Below are 23,271 nucleotides of genomic sequence, written 5' to 3' on the forward strand. Positions count from 1 at the left end.
TTTTTTTTTGTTAGCGCTAGGTGCTAGGTGCTGTACTGAATATAGGAGCAATACTGGACCTGCCCAGAAGACCTAGGCTCTGCTGAGCCTTATTGCTCCTCTGTGCTTCATGGCTCAGTTCAGAGATCACATCAAGCCATGGTTAAGGGAGCTTAACTGTGGTCTTAATAAGTTGTCTGTGTTGACAAACCATGGCCTCCAAACTGAGCAGCTGTGGCTTAGAGTGTGCTTATAAACCAGCCTCTGTAGGAAGTCTGAAATGGCAAACCAGAGTTACAATCTTTGTTTTACTTCTCGAGGCTGTAGCACCCTAATCGGAAACCAGAACAGCAAAGCAGCTTTCTCTGTATGTTTGGAAACTCAAACCATGGTTTACTGTGGTTTCTGAACTGAGCCTGTGTCACATTATTGTGTTGTGGTGAAAACTGTAGTGTGTGAAGAGAGGAAGGGTGTCCTTTATCCATGTTGTACTTACAGTTTGAAGTGGATCCCTGGCATTTGTCCACCACAGTTTTGCAAAGACAAGAGTAGAGAATCTCTTTCAGCCCGAGGGGCCACATTCCCTTCTGGGGAACCTTCCAGGGGCCACATGAGAGTGCTGGATGTCACATGAACCAAGGGTGGGCAGAGCACTGGAAGAGATTCTTACCTTTGTATAATAGACTACATTACAGCCACTCAAGAGTCCAATATATCTTCAGCCACACCCAACTTCTCAGTCTTCTGTCTGGGGAAGCCAGGCATTACCATAGTTCAGTGGCATTCCAGCCAAGCCATATCAGTTCAAGAGGGCATGGATCAGGGCTAATGAGGGATATGGCTTGGTAAGAGTCCCTAAAGGTAAAGGACTCCTGACAGTTAAGTCCAGTCATGAATGACTCTGAGGTTGCGGCACTCATCTCGCTTTACTGGCCGAGGGAGCCAACCTTTGTCCACAGTTTTTCCGGGTCATGTGGCCAGCATGGCTAAGCCGCTTCCGGCGAAACCAGAGCAGCACACGGAAACGCCATTTACCTTCCCGCCGGAGTGGTACCTATTTATCTACTTGCACTTTGATGTGCTTTTGAACTGCTAGGTTGGCAGGAGCAGGGACCGAGCAACGGGAGCTCACCCCATCACAGGGATTCAAACTGCCAACCTTCCGAGCCCTAGGCTCAGTGGTTTAGACCACAGCGCCACCCGGGTTTTCCACCACTGTGTAAAAGCATTCCTTCTCATTTGTTACCCTGTGCGGACTTTCAGTAAACTGGAAGGAACCTATCTGTGCCAAGAGTAAAATAGCCCTCAGTCAACACAGGCTCCATCTGCACTGTATGTTTATTATAGCACTTACCCCAAGATTCCTGGGAAGTGTAGTTTGCTCAGAGTGCTGAAAGTTGCTAGCTTGTGAGGCACCTCCTAAGAGCTCTCAGCTCCCTTGGTGAACTACAGCTCCCAGGATGTTTTAAAGAGTTGGGATGTTTTAGAGTGCATCTCCCTTCAGCCCCAGTCAGCATGGCCAATGATCTGGGGTGGTGGGAGTTATAGCCCAACAAAATTTGGAAGGCATCTGGTTGGGAAAGTCTGCAATTGGGAAGCAGAGATTCTAGTGAATAAAGAATTCTTCTTTGAACTCTACGTTCATGAGCAGACCTGTCTGTCACAGTAATAAGTTTGAAAAACACTTTGCAAAATTTTAAGTGTCACATGAATGGCAAGTAGTAATCCTACTCTGGTGCTTCTCTCTTGTCTTGTTTCAGGGTGAACCAGGGAATCCAGGGCGACCAGGAAAAGTTGGTGATCAGGTAAATGTCTTGCAGAGCATTTTGCTCATTTCTGCTTCACCCCATGGCATGATAGTGATTCATTTGTTCACAGTAGCTTTGATGGCTGTTGCTGTTCTGAATCGGAAAATGTTGTTCTGGATCGGAAAATGAAGTGTAGAAGATACAGTTGTAAAAATGTACATGTGCCTGAACAGGAAATTGTTATATGTAGATTTAAAGACTCCAAAATTCATGATGCAATGTGACCATGTGTGGAGCATGTATGCCCAAAGATACCTATCACTTTTAATACTAACAAAAATGAGGATATTGAAGGAACAACAGCACAAAAGGTACCAGATGAAGTCTGAATTGGGCTCAGAAAATGGAATTCCTTTTGCTGGTTCTGTGCATCACTAGTTATAACTGCAGAAGCTGCGTGTTTAGCCTAACAGAGTTTAAACTTTAGGATTGTTCTCTGTGGGTCTTTGCTGAGTGAAAACTTCAGCTAGTGCCAAAGACAATAGCTGCATTTGGACATCATGCTAAACCATAGCTGAGCATAACGAGAATGAGCTGCAGCACCCCCTTTCTTTTACTTATTCTTCTTATTTCAGTTAATCACAGTTTAGTATGTCATCTGAATCCTAAACATGGCTAATACTAATTGCAGTTCGTCTAGACGAGCCATTGTCAGAAACTGCTGGCAACAGCCCCATGTAGTGATGTACATAGCTGCATCCTTGCAGCCAGCAGCTGCCTCATGTGGTAATTCTCTGAACTGAAGGTGGCTGCTTCTCAGCAAAGAACCTTCCAGATCTGGACTGTCTCCACCCAGTCAGGGTGGCCACTAAATCCTTCTGGGCAGGAAGGAGAATAAAGGGTTTTCTGCTGCAGCTGAAACTTGCTTGAGGAACAAAATATGCCTGACCTCTGCTGTGTCTTGCATTTCTGGTGTTGATTTTGTTCCTGCCTACCTTCTAGGATGGCTTCTGATCTTGACTTGTAGAGCCCTGAGTCTTCTTTAGCTCTCAGATCCTTGCTGTTCATTCATCCTGACTCTGGCTTGTATTCAAGTCCTACCTTCCAGGGGTGGGAAGCGCAGGCCCAGGGACTAAATATGGCCCCTCAATCCTCTTTTGCCGGCCCTTGGAACACAACCCAGTACTGACCCTGTTTCACACCCCAAGTGTTTCTGCCTGGCTAGAATGTGCCCTTGAACTCAGGTGATGTCTTTTCTTGTCTGAACGGAAGACAGGGAGCAGTGTGTGTACAAACTACCCAATTGTACAAGCTGCTGTACAATGATGATGATGATTTGTTTATATGCCACCCCTCTGACTGAGTTCCTCCAGCCACTCTGGGCGTCTTCCAAAGATAAAGTTTGCATTTATTGCTCCACCCACTTTTGTCTCTGGCTCTACTCACCACTAGCATTGGGTCCTCAGAAGGTTGCCCTGGAGAGAACTTCATATTTTTACAAATTCCTTTAAGGCTTCCAATCCTGAACTTGGCAGCCTGAAATAACCCCCCCACTGCCACCCCACCCTGTACAGTATTTTGTCCTCAAAATGCATGGTGGGAAACGCCACCAAGAGACGAGTAAATTAAAGCTAACCATTGTGGTTTCCTTCTGTCACTGGGAATGAAAGGGGGAAATTGGATTATTTCCCAGACGGATTCGGATCAAATCGGTGTGCAGCTGTCTAGCAGGGAATGTAAACATTGATTGATGCCAGCCTGCCCAGATGAAACCGTGTGCCCACGTGGAAATGATCCCTGTTTTAAAATCCGTCGTCAGGATCTTTGGTAGATTGTGATGCCAGGCACTTATTCAAGAGAGAAAAGTCTAGTTCCCCATGGGCCTGAGGGGGAACCACAGACATAAAAGCTGTAAAGCCCACATTTGTGTGCATGTTCAAAACCACCAAACTGACCAACTGCTGTTTAGCCTCACAGCCTCTGACATAGTCATCTCATTCTCATGTGACCACAAGGAGTAGCCTGTGGTCCCTTTGGTGAGACCAGCTGTGGGGTACTCAACTTCTGTGGCCTGTCCTAGAAGCCATATTTTACAGCCATTCTTTGCTCAGTGGTGGAGCCCTGTTTCAACTGTTTTGCAGGTTCCCCCCCCCCCGTTTTTTTTTTATATAGCTCACCTCTTTCTCTCCCCCCTCTTGTTCTTCTTTGTTGATTTTCTGGAGGGCCTTTTCAGTTGTGGCTCCCTGCTGATGGGATGCTCTCCCCAGCGAGGTGCCTCGCTTGGGTCTCAATGCTCTGCAGATGGAGTTACATGGCAAACAATAATAGTTGAGTGCCACCTTCTTGAACCTTTGGTGAAAGGTATGGTGGAAGATGGAACACTGTTTGTGGCTGTTATTCTCTTTCCACCTCTTTCCCCTCTCCCCACAAGACCCTTCCAGACATGCTCTTGAGTAAGAAACGTAGGTCCCTTTTGTACTTAAGAAAACACAGCTGGCCTCCACTGATTGCCACTGGCCTGAGAGTATGAAAACCAGGCTGTATTATTTTTACTCAATTAGTTTTCTGTCTAGAAATATCACTGTGGAAAATTTCCATTTCCTTACCAATTATGTCATTAGAAAAAGAATGTTGCGCTTGTTCAGTCAAAATGCCTCCCCCCCTTCCCACTCTTTTCCACCTCCCCCTCCTGCCCCAAACTCCATTGTAGCCTTTGTGTTGGTATAGTTTTGGGTCCTTCTGCCGCCTGTATGGCAAGGAGTTCTTACATTCAGCTTAGGAAGATTTACCAGCTACAGCCATTTCTGAACCAGAATAGCTCTGGTTCCCTCCCTCCTGGACTACTTTAATACACTCTATTTGGGGCTGCCCTTGAATATGGTCCAGAGGTTGCAGCTTGTTCTGAATGCAGGGAACGACCAGCCCCAGGTGTTAGCTATGCAAAAAGTTAGGTAAAGGTAAGGGGACCCCTGACCATTAGGTCCAGCCGTAGCCGACTGGGGTTGCGGCGCTCATCTCGCTTTATTGGCCGAGGGAGCCAGCATACAGCTTCCGGGTCATGTGGTCAGCATGACTAAGCTGCTTCTGGCGAACCAGAGTACCGCACGCAAACGCCGTTTACCTTCCCGCCGGAGCGGTACCTATTTATCTACTTGCACTTTGATGTGTTTTCGAACTGCTAGGTGGGCAGGAGCAGGGACCGAGCAACGGGAGCTCACCCTGTTGCGGGGATTCGAACTGCCGACCTTCTGATTGGCAAGCCCTAGGCTCTGTGGTTTAACCCACAGCACCACCCGCATCCCTAAATTTAGCTATGCAAAAAGTCACTTATCCGATCACAAGGAATTAGTACTCAAATCTTGCTATATACACCACAGATTCAGTTAGATAGGTTTTTTGTTTTTTTCTAACTTCATTGTCTGCCTTTTGTTGGTTGGCTGATGAACAGAGGGAGGGAGGTAAGGGGAGCCGTTGGACAAATTAGAAAACATTTTTTCCAGGATTTTCTTTGGGTTTGCGGGGCTTTTTGGGGTCACAATTCCATGGTCAGAAATGAATTAGAAATTTCCCCATAGGAATCAATGGAAATCATCAACTCATTGTGCAGATGCTCACTTAAGAAATGATTTCCAGGGAATTCATTGTGTTCGATAAGCAGGAACTGCATGCAGTAGTTTACAACGCCCTAACTGGATTGAAACCCAATAACATAAACCCAATAACCTTTTCTGTTATTGGAGTTTGCCTGCCCCCTGATCAATTTGGTTTGCCCTTTTCCGCACCTTTCCTGGGTTGCCATATTTCAAAAAGTGAAATAGCCAGTTGATGAGCTTTTTCGTCCAAAGTTGTTGAAATCTCAAAAATAAGAGAAATATGAAGTTTTTGAGCTATTTTTAGGAAAGTTGACACTGCTTCTGACTGCCGTATTCCGGCTATGTCCGGAAAATGTTCCAAGTGCGGTTGTACGATTGATTTTTATGAATGCATTATTATGTTGTCAGTTTTATTTTTGAACTGCTTCCTGTTGAATAGCTCAGCAGCTCTCACGTAGAACAGAAATGGGGAACGTCTGTCCCTACAGATGCCGTTCGGTTCCACTTTCTTTGAGCCTAAACAAGCATGACCAGTGGTCAGGGATGTTAAGAATTGTGGTCTACTAACAGTTGGAGGGTTTCCCACCCCTGATGTAGAAGGTCCCAAGTTGAAACTCTGCAGCCTCCAGTTTAAAAATAAAAAAGATTTCTTGTAACAGCAAAACTGGGAATGACTTCTGCTCGAGACCTTGGAAAGTAGGCACAGCCCGTTGATCTGATTCATTGTAAGCATGATCCTTCATTCCTCTTCTAGTGAGTATGATTAGAAAAACCAAGTATCCATCCATGACTAGTAGAAGAATAAGGCTGTTTACATATGTTGATGGGCGCAGGGCACAGTATCTGCTTGGCACAATGTCCTATGTTCAATACCTGGCACTTCCAGTTAAGGCCAGGAAAGACTTATCTGAAATCCCAGAGAACTACCTCCAGTCACCACTGGCGGAGCGTGTTTTCATAGCACCAGAGGCGCACTAGGTTGTGGGGGGCAGATGGACCCCACCGTACACCAGCCCAGCCCTCACCACCGACACAGCAGACCTGTGCTGCTTTGAGAGGCTTGGGATCTGATCAGATCCTAGCCTTGCAAAGCAGCTCAGGAGGGCAGCATGAGAAGGATGTCGTGCATCCTTTGATCCCAGCCACACTCCCAAGGGGCTGGGATTGAAGGGTGGGTGGCTGTTGCGTCCTTCTCACACCACCCTTCCCAGATCTGTATTCTGCTCTGGTCAGACCTCACCTGGAGTACTGTGTCCAGTTCAGGGCACCACAGTTCAAGAAGGACACTGACAAACTGGAACGTGTCCAGAGGAGGGCAACCAAAATGGTCAAAGGCCTGGAAACAATGCCTTATGAGGAACGGCTAAGGGAGCTGGGCATGTTTAGCCTGGAGAAGAGGAGGTTAAGGGGTGATATGATAGCCATGTTCAAATATATAAAAGGATGTCACACAGAGCAGGGAGAAAGGTTGTTTTCTGCTGCTCCAGAGAAGCGGACACGGAGCAATGGATCCAAACTACAAGAAAGAAGATTCCACCTAAACATTAGGAAGAACTTCCTGACAGTAAGAGCTGTTCGACAGTGGAATTTGCTGCCAAGGAGTGTGGTGGAGTCTCCTTCTTTGGAGGTCTTTAAGCAGAGGCTTGACAACCATATGTCAGGAGTGCTCTGATGGTGTTTCCTGCTTGGCAGGGGGTTGGACTCGATGGCCCTTGTGGTCTCTTCCAACTCTATGATTCTATGATTCTATCCCAGCCTTGCAAAGTGGCACAGAGCTGGCTCAGGGAGGGCGGTGTGAGCAGTGTCCCGCCCTCCATGCATCCGGGGTTATTGCCCTGGCAGCCCCCTCCCCATGCTACTCCACTAGCAGTTACTCCAGACAGAACTGAGCTTGACGGTCCAGTGGTCCGTACCCAGCATAAGGCAACTTTCTCTGTTTCCCTGACTTTTGCGAGGAAAGGAACATAGCTCAGTGCTGGAGCTGTTTCACATGCAGAAGGTCCGACATTCAATCCCTAGCATCTCCTGGTAAGATCTGCCTGAAATTATTGAGAGCCACTGGCATAGCCCAGGTATGGAACCTTTGCCCCCTCCAGATGGCGCTGAACTACAGCTCCCATCATTCCTCAACATTGGCCATTCTTGCTAGGACTTATGGGAATTGTAGTTCAGCAACATCTGAAGAGCCAAACTTCTGCTTTAGATAGCATTCAGCTAGAAAGACCAGTAAGACAGCTTCCTGTTTTTGTATAACTCATTTGAACCATAGCTAAGTGATATAATGTATGCTTTGTATGCGGAAGGTCCCAGGTTCAGTCCTTGACAACTCTAGGTACTGCTGGAAAAGAAACCTGGCTGAACCCTCAACAGCCACTGCCAGTCAATACTGTAGGCTGTACTGAGCTCTATAGACTTGGTAATCAAAGGCAACTTTATGCATTCAAGGCCCTTCTTCTTGGATTGCTGCTGCAGGGATACCTATTCTATCCCACCCATCAGATTCCGATGTTTTATATTGCAGCCCTTTGCTTAGATTAAAGAGAAGAAATATGTAGCAGAGGAAAATCATAAATATAGCACCATCTCTCTCTCTCTCTCTCTCCATCTCTCTCTCTCTCTGGCTTATGGTTGTGGCACTGCCTGTAATTTGTTCCTGGTCTGTTGTGTGTTGTGGCTCCTGCAGGCGCCGAGCTTCAAAGGCCCAACTGTGGTTTTAAAGCGGGACCAGCTGGCTGAGCTGCAGAGGCCACAGTCTGGGAGCAATTGTGTCCCTGCCAGTAGCCAATAAGAGGTTGTGGGCAGTTTTTAAGGGGTGCTGGGCTAATTCATCCCACAAGGAGGACATTATCTCTTTCTCTGTTTATGGCTCTGACTCAAGCAAACCAGAAAATCAATTCTGTTTTTTTTCCCTTCTCTCTCTCTCTCTGTCCCCCTCTCTCCACGCCCCGGCCCCATGTCACCCTCTTTTTCTTCTCTTCAGGGCCTGATGGGGTTCATTGGTCCAGTAGGGGAGCCTGGAATAGTTGGGGACAAGGTAAGAATGTGTTGCTAAGTGGATTGACTGTATTGTGTTGCAGGGGAACATGAGTGTGGAGAGCCCTGCTGGATGCTTTCCAGAAGAGGCATCTGGTTGACCATTGTGAGAACAAGATGCTGGGTTAGGGGGGGGCTGGCTTTGGCCTGATCCAGCAGAATTCCTTATTTTCACTCAACTTTTCAGTGCTGGCTTTTGGCTCCCCCTTACCCAATATTATTTTTAGGTTGTATCCAGTGTTTGTGCTACTAAGAGTAGAACCATTGAAATTTGTGGCAACGACTAACTTCGGTTCATTAATTTCAGTGAATTTACTACAAGTAGAACTTAGCTGGATACAACCCATTATTATTTTACTTATGCAGGCAACTCTCAGTTTACGCAGGTGTTACGTTCCAAGGCACTACACATTTAAGTGAAATTGCGTATATTTGAAACAGCACTGAAAAAGCCCACAAACCTTGCCCCTTTTTGTGACCTTATGGAGTCACTTCTGGGTTTGGCACAATGCATATGGTCATAGTCACACACATATCAGACGTGCCTAAAACAGATTCAGGTAGGTAGCCATGTTGGTCTGATGCAGTCGAACTAAATTAAAAAATTGTCCAGTAGCTGGTTGTTGTTTAGTCGTTTAGTTGTGTCTGACTCTTCGTGACCGCATGGACCAGAGCACGCCAGGCAATCCTGTCTTCCACTGCCTCCCACACCTTAGAGACCAACTAAGTTTGTTCTGGGTATAAGCTTTCATGTGTGTGCACACTTCTTCAGATACACTGAAACAAAAGTCACCAGACCCTTATATATAGTGGGAGGGTGGGATGGGGTTTTTCTCAGTAGTAGGAGATGGTTGATTGACTGAATGGGTATGGTGAACCTGTTGATGGCTGTTAATGACTGCAATTAGTCCTACAGGAAAAAAGCAAGGGATAGTAAGCAGATGACCAAAAATAGCTTTAGCATATGTAATGAGACAAGAATCCAATATCTCTATTCAGACCAGCTCTCTCCATAGTTTTCAGTTTAGTAGTAAGTTGTAATTCAGCAACTTCTCTTTCAGGTCTATTTCTGAAATTCTTTTGTAATAAGACAGCTGCTTTGAGATCCTGTAATGAATGTCCTGGAAGATTGAAGTGTTCTCCTACTGGCATCTCTGTCTTGTGATGCCTGATGTCAGATTTATGTCCTACTCTATATATACTATATATAAGGGTCTGGTTACTTCTGTTTCAGTGTATTTGAAGAAGTGTGCATGCACACGAAAGTTTATATGTACCCAGAACAAACTTAGTTGGTGCCTAAAACAGTCACTGCCTATACTCCACCTTTCCTCCAAAGCTCTCAAGATGGTCACATGGTTCTCCCCCCTTCTCATGTTATCCTCACAATAGCCTTATGATAGCTAAGTAGGAATTTGAACTCTGGGCTCCCAGGTCCTAGTACAACACCTTAAGCACTGCATCACACGGTATAATTGGCTGCCGTAGCTCCACCTTTATTCCTCACCCACCGTCATTGCTCATTTGCACCACTTGGGGCTGGTAGACAATGCAGGTGAATGAGCAGTCAATGGTCTGAAAGGGGAGTGGCAGCAGGGGGCAGCAGCCTCCAGTCAGCAGTGGGTCCCTCCTGCTGGAACTTCAGCCTCAGTAGGTGCCCAACTTGGCTGACTCCACACACCAGGCCTGCAAGCTTGTCATCTAGAAAATCTGCAGAAAATAAACCTAAGATATGTTGATGCGGTGAGGAAGGCATTTGCAGCAGCTTAAGATTTCAAGTTATGCCCACATCATATGCAGGTGCAAGATATTCTAATGGTCACTTATGCATTTGCAGCAAGGGAGAGGTTAGTTATGTACAGTGTGGCTGTATAATTCTACTGGGGACAGGTTTCTCAGGAGGATTCTTCAGAGTGTTTCTGTCTTGAAAAATTGTTGTTTGCTGGCCGATGAGGATACAAACACTACATACATGTTTCCATGTTTGCTTTAGCAGCCCAACAGATCAGATAAAATATTATTGTGCAACATGGACTGCAGTGTGCTGGGAACCATGTGTGCTAAAATGTACCTAAATATTTCGTATCTTTGTGGTGACCGATGGTTTTTAGCAAATAAAGTTCGCTGGTGTAAAATTAAGCAACCTAGTCAAACAAGTGCTTTTAAGACCTGTTGAAATTAGCGGTGTGCGAAAGACTTATGTGCATGCATACATTAACACATTTGAATAAGCAGGGGTTTGGGGGTGGGTGGAAGCAGAATGTGTTTATGCATGCATGACTCTCAGCTATCACCAGATCCATTTAGGGAAAGGGGTTCTGGGCTGTGTGGTACCTGTTGGTAACATCTGAGCAATGGCACAGATTTGGGCCTCAGCAACTTCCCTGCCTCCCCCAGATATGCAGATGCATGGAGCATGATTCTCCCAGCTGCATCTCCCATCCTATAGCCTAACCAGGAGTCTCAAGGCAATTTGTAATGAAATGTACACAAACCATGCAAGTTAAATATAAAACACCTTTAAGCTCTTCAAGCAGGCTCCATCCTGAAGCCATAGAATTGTGGAACCTTAGCTCCCTTGTTTATTTATCATTTTTGCATTTTATGGGTGAGACTTAATGTCCGCTTGCACAATGGGGCTTCTCTTTCTCCACCCGCTGCCCATGCCCCTTCTTCTTTAAAGAGCTGAAGAAAGTTTTGGGAGTGCACAGGGGGCGACAGTGGGAAGAAGAAGCCCTGGTGCACAAGCAGATGATGTCACTGGATGCCACCCAATGTATCAGCCAGATTCAAATAAACCATCCAGGGCAGCCCACCCATGAGGCAAGGTGAGGCGACTGCTTCAAGTGGCAGAATCCACAGGGGCAGCAGATCCCAATGTAGATCTTTACTTAGGGCTGGCCTGACCAGGAGGTAAGGTGAGCTGCCTGCCTTGGGCAGCAGGATCCACAGGGGTGCAGTAACAGATCCTGATGTACATCTTTATCCGCCCCCCTACTCCTGATGTAGATATTCCCTCACCCATTCTTCTCTGGTGGGGAGGAGGGCATTTTGGAGTATGCCTCAGGTGCTAAGATATCTTGGGCCGGCCCTACCCATACCACTAGTGGAAGCTGGTGCAATAGTTCCTGGTGGCACAATAGGCCTTTCTGTCCCTCACGCCTCCCCAATCAGTGCACAGGGAGAGGAGAGGAGAGATTGTTCCATTGGGGCAAGCAGAAATCCTTGTACTGGAGGATTTATTTATTTGTTGCATTGGTATCCCACTTCTTCCAAAGAGCTCAAAGTTGTGTACGTGTTTCTCCCCCTTCTCCTTCAGTCCCCGAAGCAGCCCTGTGAGGTAGTTTAGGCTGAGAAGCAGCGACTCGCCAAACAACACCTAGTGAGCTTCATGGCTCTCTGGGAATCTGAACCCTGATTTCCCGGGTCCAACACTCTAACTGCTACACTACACTGGCTCTCAGCACTACAGTGAATTTCACACTATGTATTTACTTGACTGTAGTTTTACTCAGAGCAGACCCACTGGAATATGCATTCATTTCAATGGGTCTACTCTAAGTAGGACTAATGTTGGCTATAACCCATTATGTTTTCTATGCTGCCTTTCTCCCTGAAGAGCTCGGTAGTGTTACGTGGAGTCCTCACTACTGCCACTGTTTTGATCCTCACAATAGCTCCTTGTGAGGTAGGTTAGGCTGAGATGCAACAACTGGGTCCAGCCTTATCCAGCCTTCCTTCCAATGGGTTTCCCAAGTGGTCTCTCATTCAGGCATCAGCCAGACCTGGTCATGCTTAGCTTCGTCTATGCTGCTGCATCACATGCCTTCAGGCTTTAGGGTTTACAACACTTTTACAATTCCCTCCACCATTCCTTGGCCAATTGTTTGCTAACAGAACTTCTTACTCTTCCTTCTGTGTGCACCTGTCTCCCTTAGGGGGATCGGGGTGCAGTAGGACCTCCAGGACCACCAGGCGTCAAGGGATCGATGGTAAGGAGTAAGTCTGCATTCTCTCGCCTCCTTTTCTGCCTGATGAGCCATAATCTGTCTCCTGTCTCGCTGCCACTTAGAGGGCATGCTTTTCTCTCCCCCCCCCATGCTTGGGGGCATGGAGGGTGGTTGACCCATGCCAAGTTATAATATCTTCACACTGATTTCCCAGGTAGCCTTTGAAGTCTTCACATGTTAGGCCTTTGACCATTTAGGGTCTGTGAAGACCTCAAAGCAACCCAAGATTTACTTCCCTGATTATCGTGTGTTTGCACAGGAGACAGGGACATGCCATATTTTTCAGTGTTTAAGATTATGCTTGTTGCTAAATAGTCTTAGTTCAAAATTTGGGTTCATATTACAGTGGTATCTCGTTTTGAGTCCGCCCCGTTTAGGGTCCATTCCGTCAAACGTCCACGGCAAACCCGGAAGTACCGGAATGGGTTACTTCCAGGTTTGCCACTCGCGCATGCGCAGAAGCACATGCGCAGAGCAGGGCTTTGCTGAGTGTCCCTTTTGTCAAGCATCTGGGGCTCCGGAACGGATCCCGGATGCAAAGGGAGGTACGACAGTATACACTGATGGTGAATGCACAGGATCCACTGTACCTCCCTGGTGCCCTATATCTCCAAAATAAAGCTCAACAACTGTGGGTGATCTCAGGTGTTGGTGGGGCACGCTCCACTGCTGCCCGTGTGCAAAGCAGTCTCCCACCACCCCAGGCACTGGCAGGGCTTGCTACGCTGGTGCTGGGGTTCTGTCTGATGTTTAAACTATTGAGTTCTTAATTTTGGGGTAAAATAAATAAATAAATAAATAGGGGCTATCTTATACATAGGGACGCGGGTGGCGCTGTGGGTAACACCTCAGCTCCTAGGGCTTGCCAATCACATGGTCGGCGGTTTGAATCCCCGTGGTGGGGTGAGCTCCCGTCTCTCGGTCCCAGCTCCTGCCCACCTAGCAGTTCGAAAGCACCCCTAAGTGCAAGTAGATAAATAGGTACCGCTTTATAGCGGGAAGGTAAACGGCGTTTCCGTGTGCTGCGTTGGTGCTGGCTCGCTGGCCACATGACCCGGAAGTGTCTTCGGACAGCGCCAGCTCACGGCCTCTTGAGCGAGATGAGCACGCAACCCCAGAGTCGGACACGACTGGCCCGTATGGGCAGGGGTACCTTTACCTTTACCTTATACATGGGGGTGTCCTATACATGGAAAAATATGGTGCATTCAGCGCTATGTAAAGCAGCGTGGAGATGGATGAATTGCATCTGGATATGAATACAGACGTATTATGCAGAGCTTCATGCGTTCTCTCCTTTGTTATATAGGGGCACCCTGGAATACCTGGAGCAGTTGGTGAATCAGGGCTCCCTGGACAGACTGTAAGTCAAGCCTATTTTCCTTGCTGCTCCCCAGTGCCCCTTGGCTTTCATGCCCCTACATATTTTATTCAAGGGAGAATAAGTTATCTTCTGCTAGGGATGCTGGATAAATTAGATCCTGCTTGCGTTTTATGGAGAAACCACCGAATCCACACTTCTTGAACCAATACAAAAACTGCTACCCTTTGAAGTTGTCTAGCACGTGTCCGGTTTTTTCAGTACAGTTCTCCAACCAAACAAGGTGTTCAAAAATCCATCTATAAGAAGGAAATGTAATGGAAACAACATACAAAAATGTATTAAGTTGGAGAAAATCGCTTGCAAAAAATGGTCACATTACTCAAAACTGCAGGCAAACTTCTGTTTATTGGGGGGAAATTCACTCTAAAATGCTGATGGATTTTTATGAGGAAATCATGGGTTGCTGTGTAAATTTGGAAAACTTAAGATAAGAAAAAACTGGAACTAGAAATTGTCAGATTCATACTCCCCTCTCTTCCCATCAGTGCTACATCTGAATATTTGCTTGTGGGTGAGCTCTGTGATTTGTTGTTTGAGTGATCAGGTCAAATTTGTTAAGGAAAAAAAGAAGGCAAAACTCTGAAACTGAACTGTGGGCGGGTGAAGGAATTTTATAGACTAGTAATAAGCTGGAAGTTTTTCTTTAAAGACAAGGAAATAAAGAGAGGAATAAACCATATTACAGATTATTAAATATTGTTTGATTCTAACTCCCATAAGGGCCAGTCAGCATGGGTGGCAGCAGCCGCAGGGAGTATTGGGAGTTGTAGTCTAGCAGTATCTGGTGAGCTGTGAGGGTTCCCCGTGCCTGAACGATCCATTTTGTTGGGTTACGGTGATGTTTTTGATTAATATGGTTGTTAATTGATTACAGTTGATGCTCGGTTTGCGAACGTGATCCATTCGGGATGCACGTTCGCAACCCGTGTCTGCGCATGCGCGGGTTGCAATTTGGTGCTTCTGTGCATACGCAAAGCGCGATTTAGCGCTTCTGCACATGTGCAATCATCGAAACCCGGAAGTAACCTGCAACCCGAAAAAGTGCAACCTGAAGCGGCTGTAACCCGAGGTATGACTGTATATGTATTTATTATTAAACTGTGAGCTGCCTGAAGAACATGGTTGATTGAGGAGTATACAAATGCCATAAATAACTGTGCAGTCCTAACCATGTCTACTCAGAAGTAAGCCCTAATGAATCGGTTAATTATTGCTTAACTAGCTACGGCCCAACCCACTTGCACAACGCAAATGTCCGCGGCATTTTACCTAAGGGCTACAGAACCTTTTACATCCTGAAGGCCGCATCCTGCCATAGGCAGCTTTCTGTGGGCTGTGTTTCCAGTGGCAGAATCAAAAGTGGGTAGCACCAAATGGGGGCCTGTTACATTTGATCAGTAGTTTACATCCCAGCCATGCAAAACTAAAGGTTCTGCACCCACTAAACACACACACACAGTTGGTCCATCCTACATCCAAGCCAATAGGAGCCTCTGTTCAAAGACACAGTTCAGCCAAGTTGTGAAGTAGAGACTGTGAGGTGAGTGGTCTGGCGAGCATCCCAAGGGCAAGATAGGGAGGTCTTGAGGGCCACATTTAGCTCATGGGCTGGAGTGCCTCCCTCCACCCACACCTACACTTTATAGCAAATTTCCCATTTCAGATATGCTCATCTAACTTAGGTCTTGCTTTTTAAAAAATAATGGAACTCAAACGTTTTGGAGTCCTGATGTGACCCCATCCTGTAAGCAAGTTACCTCCACATTTTTCTTGTTTTACCAGGGTCCTGCTGGAGTTCGTGGATCCCCAGGATCAAGAGGTTCAAAAGGTCGCCGGGTAAGTTGTGGCTAAATTTGTAAAGTTTCCAGTTGAGGATTTTCCCTTTAATGTCCCAAAGAAGAAATTGCAGTGGGCCATTGCAGGCAGTAAAAATATTACTAAGGATGGCGGGAAATGGTGATATGGGCTTTTGTGTGTGTGCATGTAGCAGTTGGGTGGAATTGTTGATTTGTTTGTTTGTTTCTTCATAAAATCATTTTTGCCTTGCCTGCTGGTCCTCAAAAAGGCCCCATGGCAGCTCACAACATTAAAACCATAGGGCATTTCCAGGTAGACCTCTTATAGTAAGGTTACCAGACGTCCCCGTTTCCTGGGGACAGTCCCCAGATTTACAAATCAGCCCCCATACAAAATCCATTGAAGTTGAAACGTGTCCCTGGATTCATTGGAAAAAATCTTATAAGTGTCTCCTTTACAATTTCTTTTTAATGGAGCATCCAGAAGACATCAGCATCCTTTTGCAATCATCTCGTGCTTTTGCTTCCTTTCACTGATTTGCTGTCTGTTAATGGGGGAAATCCAAGTTTTATGCAAGATCTGGAGCAGCAATGCATCAAATCTTAATTGCTAGTGTGTGTTTGTGCTTTTAGCCCTAAGGTTTCTGATGGGTGTGGTTTTTACTTGGCCGATGATGTTTTTAGAGGCTATGCTCTAACTTCAACTCCTTCTGGGTGCTCCTCAGCTGATTGCACCTATGCCACTTCGTTTCAGTCTATTTATAACTGTCAAACGTCTACTACAGATAATTTTCAGAAGAGTGCTTTGCTAAGGACCTCCAAACAGGAAATGTGGAGAGGTTCCCACAGTTTATTGTTTTAAGATATATATCGGAAGTCTTCTGGAATCCTTGTATCTCTTTATAACAAGCCGCCATAACAAACACTTCTAATATTCAGTATGAGGAAATACCTGCTAGTAACATTGTATGTATGCCTTTTATGGAACACGTAGGCTGTTTTTGTACATTGCACAATGCAGATTACAGTGTGCATGTATCGGCTGTAGGTCTGTTTACCTTAAACAGTCAGGCAGCATTGCGGCCTGGCTGGAGGGGGGGTTGTAGCCTCTTCCTGCCCCCTCCTTGGTTAAGGGTATCCCGTTAAAGGGAACCGTGGAGAGTTTCTTCAGTTTGACTGCCAGACTGGGGCTAGAGCCATAGAACTCCTTTAGTGGGGACCCCTTGGGGGTACCCCTATTTGATGTAAGTCTTAGTGCTCCCCATGTTGTGGTTTATCCTTAGATACACTCCCAGCAGATGGGCTAGAGTTAATTAAATGGCTTCACCCAATGCCTGTGCCAAACCATTCTCATCTGTATCTGATAAAGCTGTGGCCTATTTGAACCCACTGTCTAGTATGGTTATTTCATCATATAGGGAATGACTGGGTCACAGGGCCTTGGCACACAAGTTCCTGTCCTGCAAGGATAGCTAACGCCTGCCACCCCAGCCAGCATGGCCAATGATCAGGGATGGCAGGAGTTGCCATCTAGCAACATCTGAATTTGTGATTTCTAAGTGTCATCTAGTGACCCTCCTTCTCACAACCATTCTTACCTGGGTCAGAACAGAGGCAAGGCGAGCCTGCAGGTTGCAACAGTGAAGAGGTACTCATGCCAGTTGATCCCTTTCTGGTGTGGAGCATTAGCAGATATCTGGCTGTGCTGACCCTTGATGCCAGCTCCAGTTTTGTGGATGCTGTAGGTAAGGGCATGGTTTCTCCTTAGGCGCTCAGTAACTCTCTTTGGGAATCTGGAATGGAGGTTGCTGTTCTACATAATATTACCATGCTGGGACCAATGAGACGTCATAACTGACAGTTCCAAATTTCATGGAGGATTGTGGGAAGATCCAGATTGAAAAGATGCATAGGCCTTGAATTCAGCTGAGCACTGCCTTTTGTCAAATTGCCTGTGGTTCTTGTTGTTAGGGAGAGCAAGCCGCAGTGGCTTCAGCCCACCAGGCGAAATATCTGCTAGTTTGGATACCAGCTGGAAGAAAACCCATCTTTAGGTTTCCCATTCATCAGATTTGGCACAAAGACAGGAAGGGGCTGGCTTATGTGTCACAAAGCAGTCGTTCCTTCAAATGGCAGCCCAAGCTGTTAAACCTGCAAGCAAATCTTTAGTTGATATAAATCTATCTGTTTTAAAATTGATTCAAGCTTGTACCCCTGCCACGAGTTAGTGCAGATTAGCATTTACAAACAGCATTATATTACACAGTTCTACGTATTCACCTTTAAAATCTGGCGATGTGAACCAAATTTATAGTTTTGCTTTTATGTCTGTATTTAAGAGCTTGATTGGAATAAATACAAATTTATAATATCTAGCCTGGCTTTGCTGTTGTCCTGGATCTGAAACCAGAGATGAAGAAGTGTGTGTATTCAAGGTCAGAGGAGTGGGGGAAAGTTAGGTTCAAAGATCTGGAGGCGCTCAAGTTACCATGCAAACAAGAGCTAGGAGCTTAATGTTTTCAGAGAAGTTAAAGAGTTGCCTGGAATTACATGCAGGAATTATTTAAAGCTCCCAGAGTGGCTTACAAAAATCAGGAGTAAGACAGTCCCTGCCATCAGGCTTACAATAAAAAAATACATAACACAAGAGGGAAAAGGGAGGAGGAGGGAAGAAGAGAGAAGCAAGATTGGGCACCAATTCTTTAAGTTATAGCTCTTCCAGCATAGTTCTGTTGACACCGATTCTGGCTGGCTTGGACAGCAACCCTTCTCCGTAAGAACTCCTCACAATCAGATATAAGAGCTGAGCAGCTAAATTTGTTTGGACTAGAAAGGCTGGGCTGTTCCTCCCACACAGTTTCCTTTTATCAAACAGCTGATTTGCTAGTATTTAGAGTCCTGCAGTTTACTTTCGTGCAGTAAATGAAATTTATAGGCCACCTTGTAGACTCAATGGCTCTCAAGGCAGTCTATAAAAGCCTTGATGTCTCTCAAGATGGAACATGAACTAAAGCAACACACAAGTTGTAAAATAAGTTACTGGCACCAGCAAGAGACGGCACGGGGTGTGTGTGTGCGTGATTATTAGGGCTGGGTAAATTTGTCATATTCGGTTTTTCTCATTTTTCTAGTCTTAAGTCCATTTTTTCTAGATTTCCACATCAATTTATGATTTCTAAGTCCTCGTGAAAGTTCTGGGGGTGGGGGCATCTTATTCCTCAACAGAGCTCTTGGCATAGAGAAGCAGCCAGTAGATTTTTCTCCTTGTATTTCTAGAGGTTGTGAAAACTAAACAACACCCATTTTTGCATGAGAGGAGCCAATGACATGCAGAGAGCCATCACCGTTGAGTGGGAATTGATGGAAAATTCTTCCATAGCAACCTGCCCTGGGGCAGAACTAATCTCCACTCATTAGTGTGGAAATCTCCAGTGCTCTGTGCCACACAGAAGCAGCGAAGCCAAGAGGAAGAACCTCTTAAGCATCCCATTCTGGAGCATCAGACTCCCTCCTTCTTGATTTCTCTCTGCCTTGCCACCCCACACCCCAAGCCAAGCCTGTGCTTACAGCAGCCAGTTCTCTGCAACTGCAGTATTGTTCTACCTCTGCCAAAAGGCCCCAGATTGTGCAGGGTTCCCGCCACTCGCCTTCTTTTCCAGCTCAGGCTGAGCAAAGCAGGCAACTGGTGAGGCGTGGCGCCAGTGGCAAAGCTTTCCGGCTGCCCTCGCCCCAGAAGCTGTCAGAGCCACTTAATTTTGGAAAGCTGCTCTCCCAACCAACCACCGATTTCTCTAAAAAATAATAATGCTATTTTAATGAGGTGGAAATAAGGCAGTTAAAGACTTTAGAAAGACCAGCGGGACTTTTCACTTTAGCAGAGTGAAAAGCTGGGTCCTGAATGAATTCAGCTCTTTTCATGCTCTGGGTGGCCAGATCTACTCTGGCCTGGAGCGGATGAAGCACTTCTGGAGGCCCTGCTGTTAAATTAGGGTCACTGCGGATCATTGTGCTCATGAAATCAAGGCTGAACAATGCACTAAGGGCCAAGCTACAGGTGACATTATTCACATGTTTAAACAATTGTGCTTAACCTGGCTTTTACTGTGACCCAAACGCCTGGTCCATCCATCATGCATAAAGCTTTCCTGTAGGTTAATCTTTCAAATAGGCTTATGGCAGTTATTAGCCGACAAAGAAATGCTACTATTGCCTGAAAGGGAGAGAGTGCTCTGTCACTGTTCCATAAGGGTGTAGGAAGCCGCAGATTGATTCCACAGCTGTCTTGAAGCATGGTATGATCTCTCTGTGGTCTTATGTTCTTTGATGGAGCATAAGTGAGGAATCCTTTTCTGCCTGAAGGTCATGTTCCTTTCTGGGCAACTTTCTAAAGGCCACATACCAGTGGTGGGGTAGGCAAGAAGCAAGAGTGGGCTGAGCAACTAATGCGAATTTTACCTTTGTACAGTAGGCTAGTTTCTACAAATACTGGGAAACCCCTTCTTTATGGTCTGTTACTGCATCTCATAATGAAATGGTACTGTGCTGTACCCATGTTTGGGCTCCAGGTTTGAGGAGGCCCTCTGGGAAAATGTGTTCTGGTCAGCCCCTTCATATATTGATGGGCTTCCCATTGGCTTATCTGCCAGTGGCAGCAATAGCTGCACTGTGATTTGCACTGATTTTAAATACCCATAATGCATCACTCCAAGGCACTGGTTGAAATTTAAATGGTATCTTCTGCTTAGTAACCACCATTTAAATTTCCATTCAGGGATGTTATGCTTTGTGAGAATGACAGTTGACTTCCAGACCCCTCTGTTTGGGATTGGGTACATTTGAGAAAACAACTGTTCTAACAATGAAAAATGAACAGCTTGCATTAATAATAATAATAATAATAATAATAATAATAATAATAATAATAATTTATTATTTGTACCCCGCCCATCTGGCTGGGCTTCTACAAAGTCTTCCACAAAGACTAAAAATACACTAAAATGTCACACATTAAAAACTTTCCTGAACATTTGTACAGATTAGTGTAATACTGGATAATAAAATTTCATTTGATTATTATGAAAGGTTGCATCCCATTTTTTAATAAGTACTGGGTGGTTTCCTGCAATAGTCCAAACAACCCTCGTGCTCCGTGAACATTTGCCACATGTAGTATAATGAAAATGGACTGTGCTTGCCTCTAGCCGCTCTGACCTGGAACATCAATTTCTCAGCCAGTGCTATTGACCATCCTAGCACCCCGAGAGTCAGTGTTAAGACCACCCCAGTTTTCTACCCATGCTGCTGGTAACAGAAAAGCTAAGATATCATTGTTAGGCTAACCTTGAGCAGGTGTGATTCTGAGCCCAAGTATTGCCTGTGCAGGAGACTTTTCAATTGTTATCTTGCATATCAAGCTGATCTACTTGAAGGGATGGGGTCAATAGTGAGAATAGTGGGGAGTTGGGGGTCTGGACAGCTACCTAAGGTTTCTAGATGATGGTATTGACCTGGGATTAAAGATGAGTGAAAACCTGGATTCTGTTCACATTTAAATGTGAAACTATCAAATTTTCATTTTCTGAAACAATATGTGGACTGAAACGCTGCCTTTCTTCAAAATTCTCCATTCTCCAGTGATTGCAGTGCTGTTCTCCAGGCATGTAATGCGTACAAAACTGCATACTAAAGTGTGCCTGTTAGTGAAAACAACATGAAAAAAGGGGGAAGACATTACAAAAATGCGTATGACATACATAACTGCATATCATAAAGTGACGAAATTCACAAAATGCTGGTGAATTTTCATGACGCCCTCTTTCTTTCTTTCTTTCTTTCTTTCTTTCTTTCTTTCTTGGCACTCATGTTTCAGCAAGGATCACATTCTATGACTCTGGTGCCACCAGTGAAAAGGCCCACCTCTGTGTCCCCCACAAGCCAATAGGCTTTAATTAACCTCCCACATGCCTAGTAAAATTGTTACAGGATGAGCAACATGTGTTGCATGCTAAACAAGCTCTTCCATAACCAACCTCACCCTAATCATCTCATGTGAACAAGCCTTTAATTTCATCGTCATTCTTTTCCTTTTCCTTTTCGTTTTGGTTTTGTTAAGTTTCTGAGGGGCAGTAATTCCAGATCCTGTCCTCTTCAGCATTCCCTGTGTTTCTGATCCCACATCCAAGGATGTAATTCAAATCAGAATGGAAAGACATTAATGCAGCTTTTTGCCAGATGAATGTGGATTCCGCCAGTGTTTAATTTCAGTTTTGAAGGCCAGACTAATGGTTGATCTGGTTTTGATTGAGAAGAACAATGGAGATTTTTGGGGGTCTCTGCTTAAATGTTTATAGTTATTAGATTGAGAAAACACCGTGTAAACTTCTGGGGGGAGGGGACAGAAATGACCTTTTAGATAAATATACCTCCTGATAGAAGAATATAATTTTGTTCTGATTTAGTTGAGGCTTTTCCATTCCCTTTTAGAAAAAAAAAAGTTTTATTTTGTTTTTTTGTTTAAAAAACTAATATAGGAAGTCTATTTTTGTTCCATTCTTCACAAATACCTTTCCCTCCCTTTTGGATGAGTCCCAGATTTTCAGCAAAATGATTTAATCTAAGGATTAATTTTAAGCACATGCCAAAGACTGCTCATGCCCTCTACACATGCACCAAATCCTCTCTGGAATTAAGTCCATATGTGTTGGGGTTCAGGATTAGATTCCCTGGTTGGATGCAAATCTGGGCCACTTCATGAATGGAGACCTTGTGGCTCTTCAGATGTTCTTCAGCTGAGTCTCTCGTGATCATACCTAGGGCTACAGCTGATGGGAGCCAGAGTCCATCAACATCTGGAGTGGCCACAGCTCCCCCACTCCTCGTCCGTGTTGCTAATAGAACTGGTTCTTAATCTGCCATTTTCTGGGGAGAGAATCCATAGCTTTCATCAGTTTCTCAAAGAAATCCATGACCCAATGAAAGTTGAGAATGGCTGGACTTGAAAATCTTATGCAATTTCAATTTGGCCTTCTCTCTTGTGGCCTTTTAGCAGTCCTTAACAATTTATTTATTTTCTACTCAGCTTTTTATAGTGTTGCTGGTTCTCATTTATATAATTTTAATCAGATGCTAGTTTTATTACATGCTGCCTTATTCCATTGTTGTATTATGCTTTGCAAAGTTTTCCTTGCAACCCTCTTCCTGTGATGGCTAGGGTGGTCATTTGTCCTGCCTTGCAGAGGAAAGTCTTCTGTTTGAAGGCATCTCTGTCTGAAAGACTCTCCTCCAGCCAAGTGTTGTGTAAAGATAAAGGGGTAGTTTCCAACTAAGTTCTGTTCAGAGCAGACCCACTGAATTAATGAATCGAAGTTGTGGCCATTTGTTTCAATGGATTATATCCAACATTAGTCCTACTCAGAGTAGGCCCATTGAAGTTAATATATGTGACCAACTTCTGTCCATTACTTCCAGTCTGCTCTGACTAGGACTTAGTTGGATACAACTCAATGAGTCTACCCTGAGTAGCACCATCACAGGATATAATCCAGAATCTTTCAGCCATAAAATGCTTGGGTAGCCAAGAATGTTTTCAGCTTCTCCTGAATGTCAGTGATGAACAGAAAGGTACGGTAATTCCAGAAATAAGGAATTATCATTGTGAAGACCCTGTCATGGGTGAATACCAACCTGGCAGTCCTGCCAATTGTGGGGCTGTGATAGGAATTTTATGGT

The 23,271-nt window shown here is 45.2% G+C and overlaps 1 protein-coding gene across 1 annotated transcript in view; it reads left to right on the forward strand.

Moving 5' to 3' along the window:
- Nucleotides 1-23,271, forward strand: part of COL27A1 (collagen type XXVII alpha 1 chain) — a 242,848-nt gene that overhangs the window by 138,114 nt on the left and 81,463 nt on the right. Inside the window, exons 24-28 of the mRNA XM_083424399.1 lie at nt 1,740-1,784; nt 8,301-8,354; nt 12,292-12,345; nt 13,673-13,726; nt 15,530-15,583. Coding sequence (XP_083280525.1) covers nt 1,740-1,784; nt 8,301-8,354; nt 12,292-12,345; nt 13,673-13,726; nt 15,530-15,583 — 261 coding nt within the window. The remainder of the gene's footprint in view (nt 1-1,739; nt 1,785-8,300; nt 8,355-12,291; nt 12,346-13,672; nt 13,727-15,529; nt 15,584-23,271) is intronic.

This window comes from Podarcis tiliguerta (assembly GCF_965153285.1).
Source record: "Podarcis tiliguerta genome assembly, chromosome: Z".
NCBI lineage: Eukaryota > Metazoa > Chordata > Lepidosauria > Squamata > Lacertidae > Podarcis > Podarcis tiliguerta.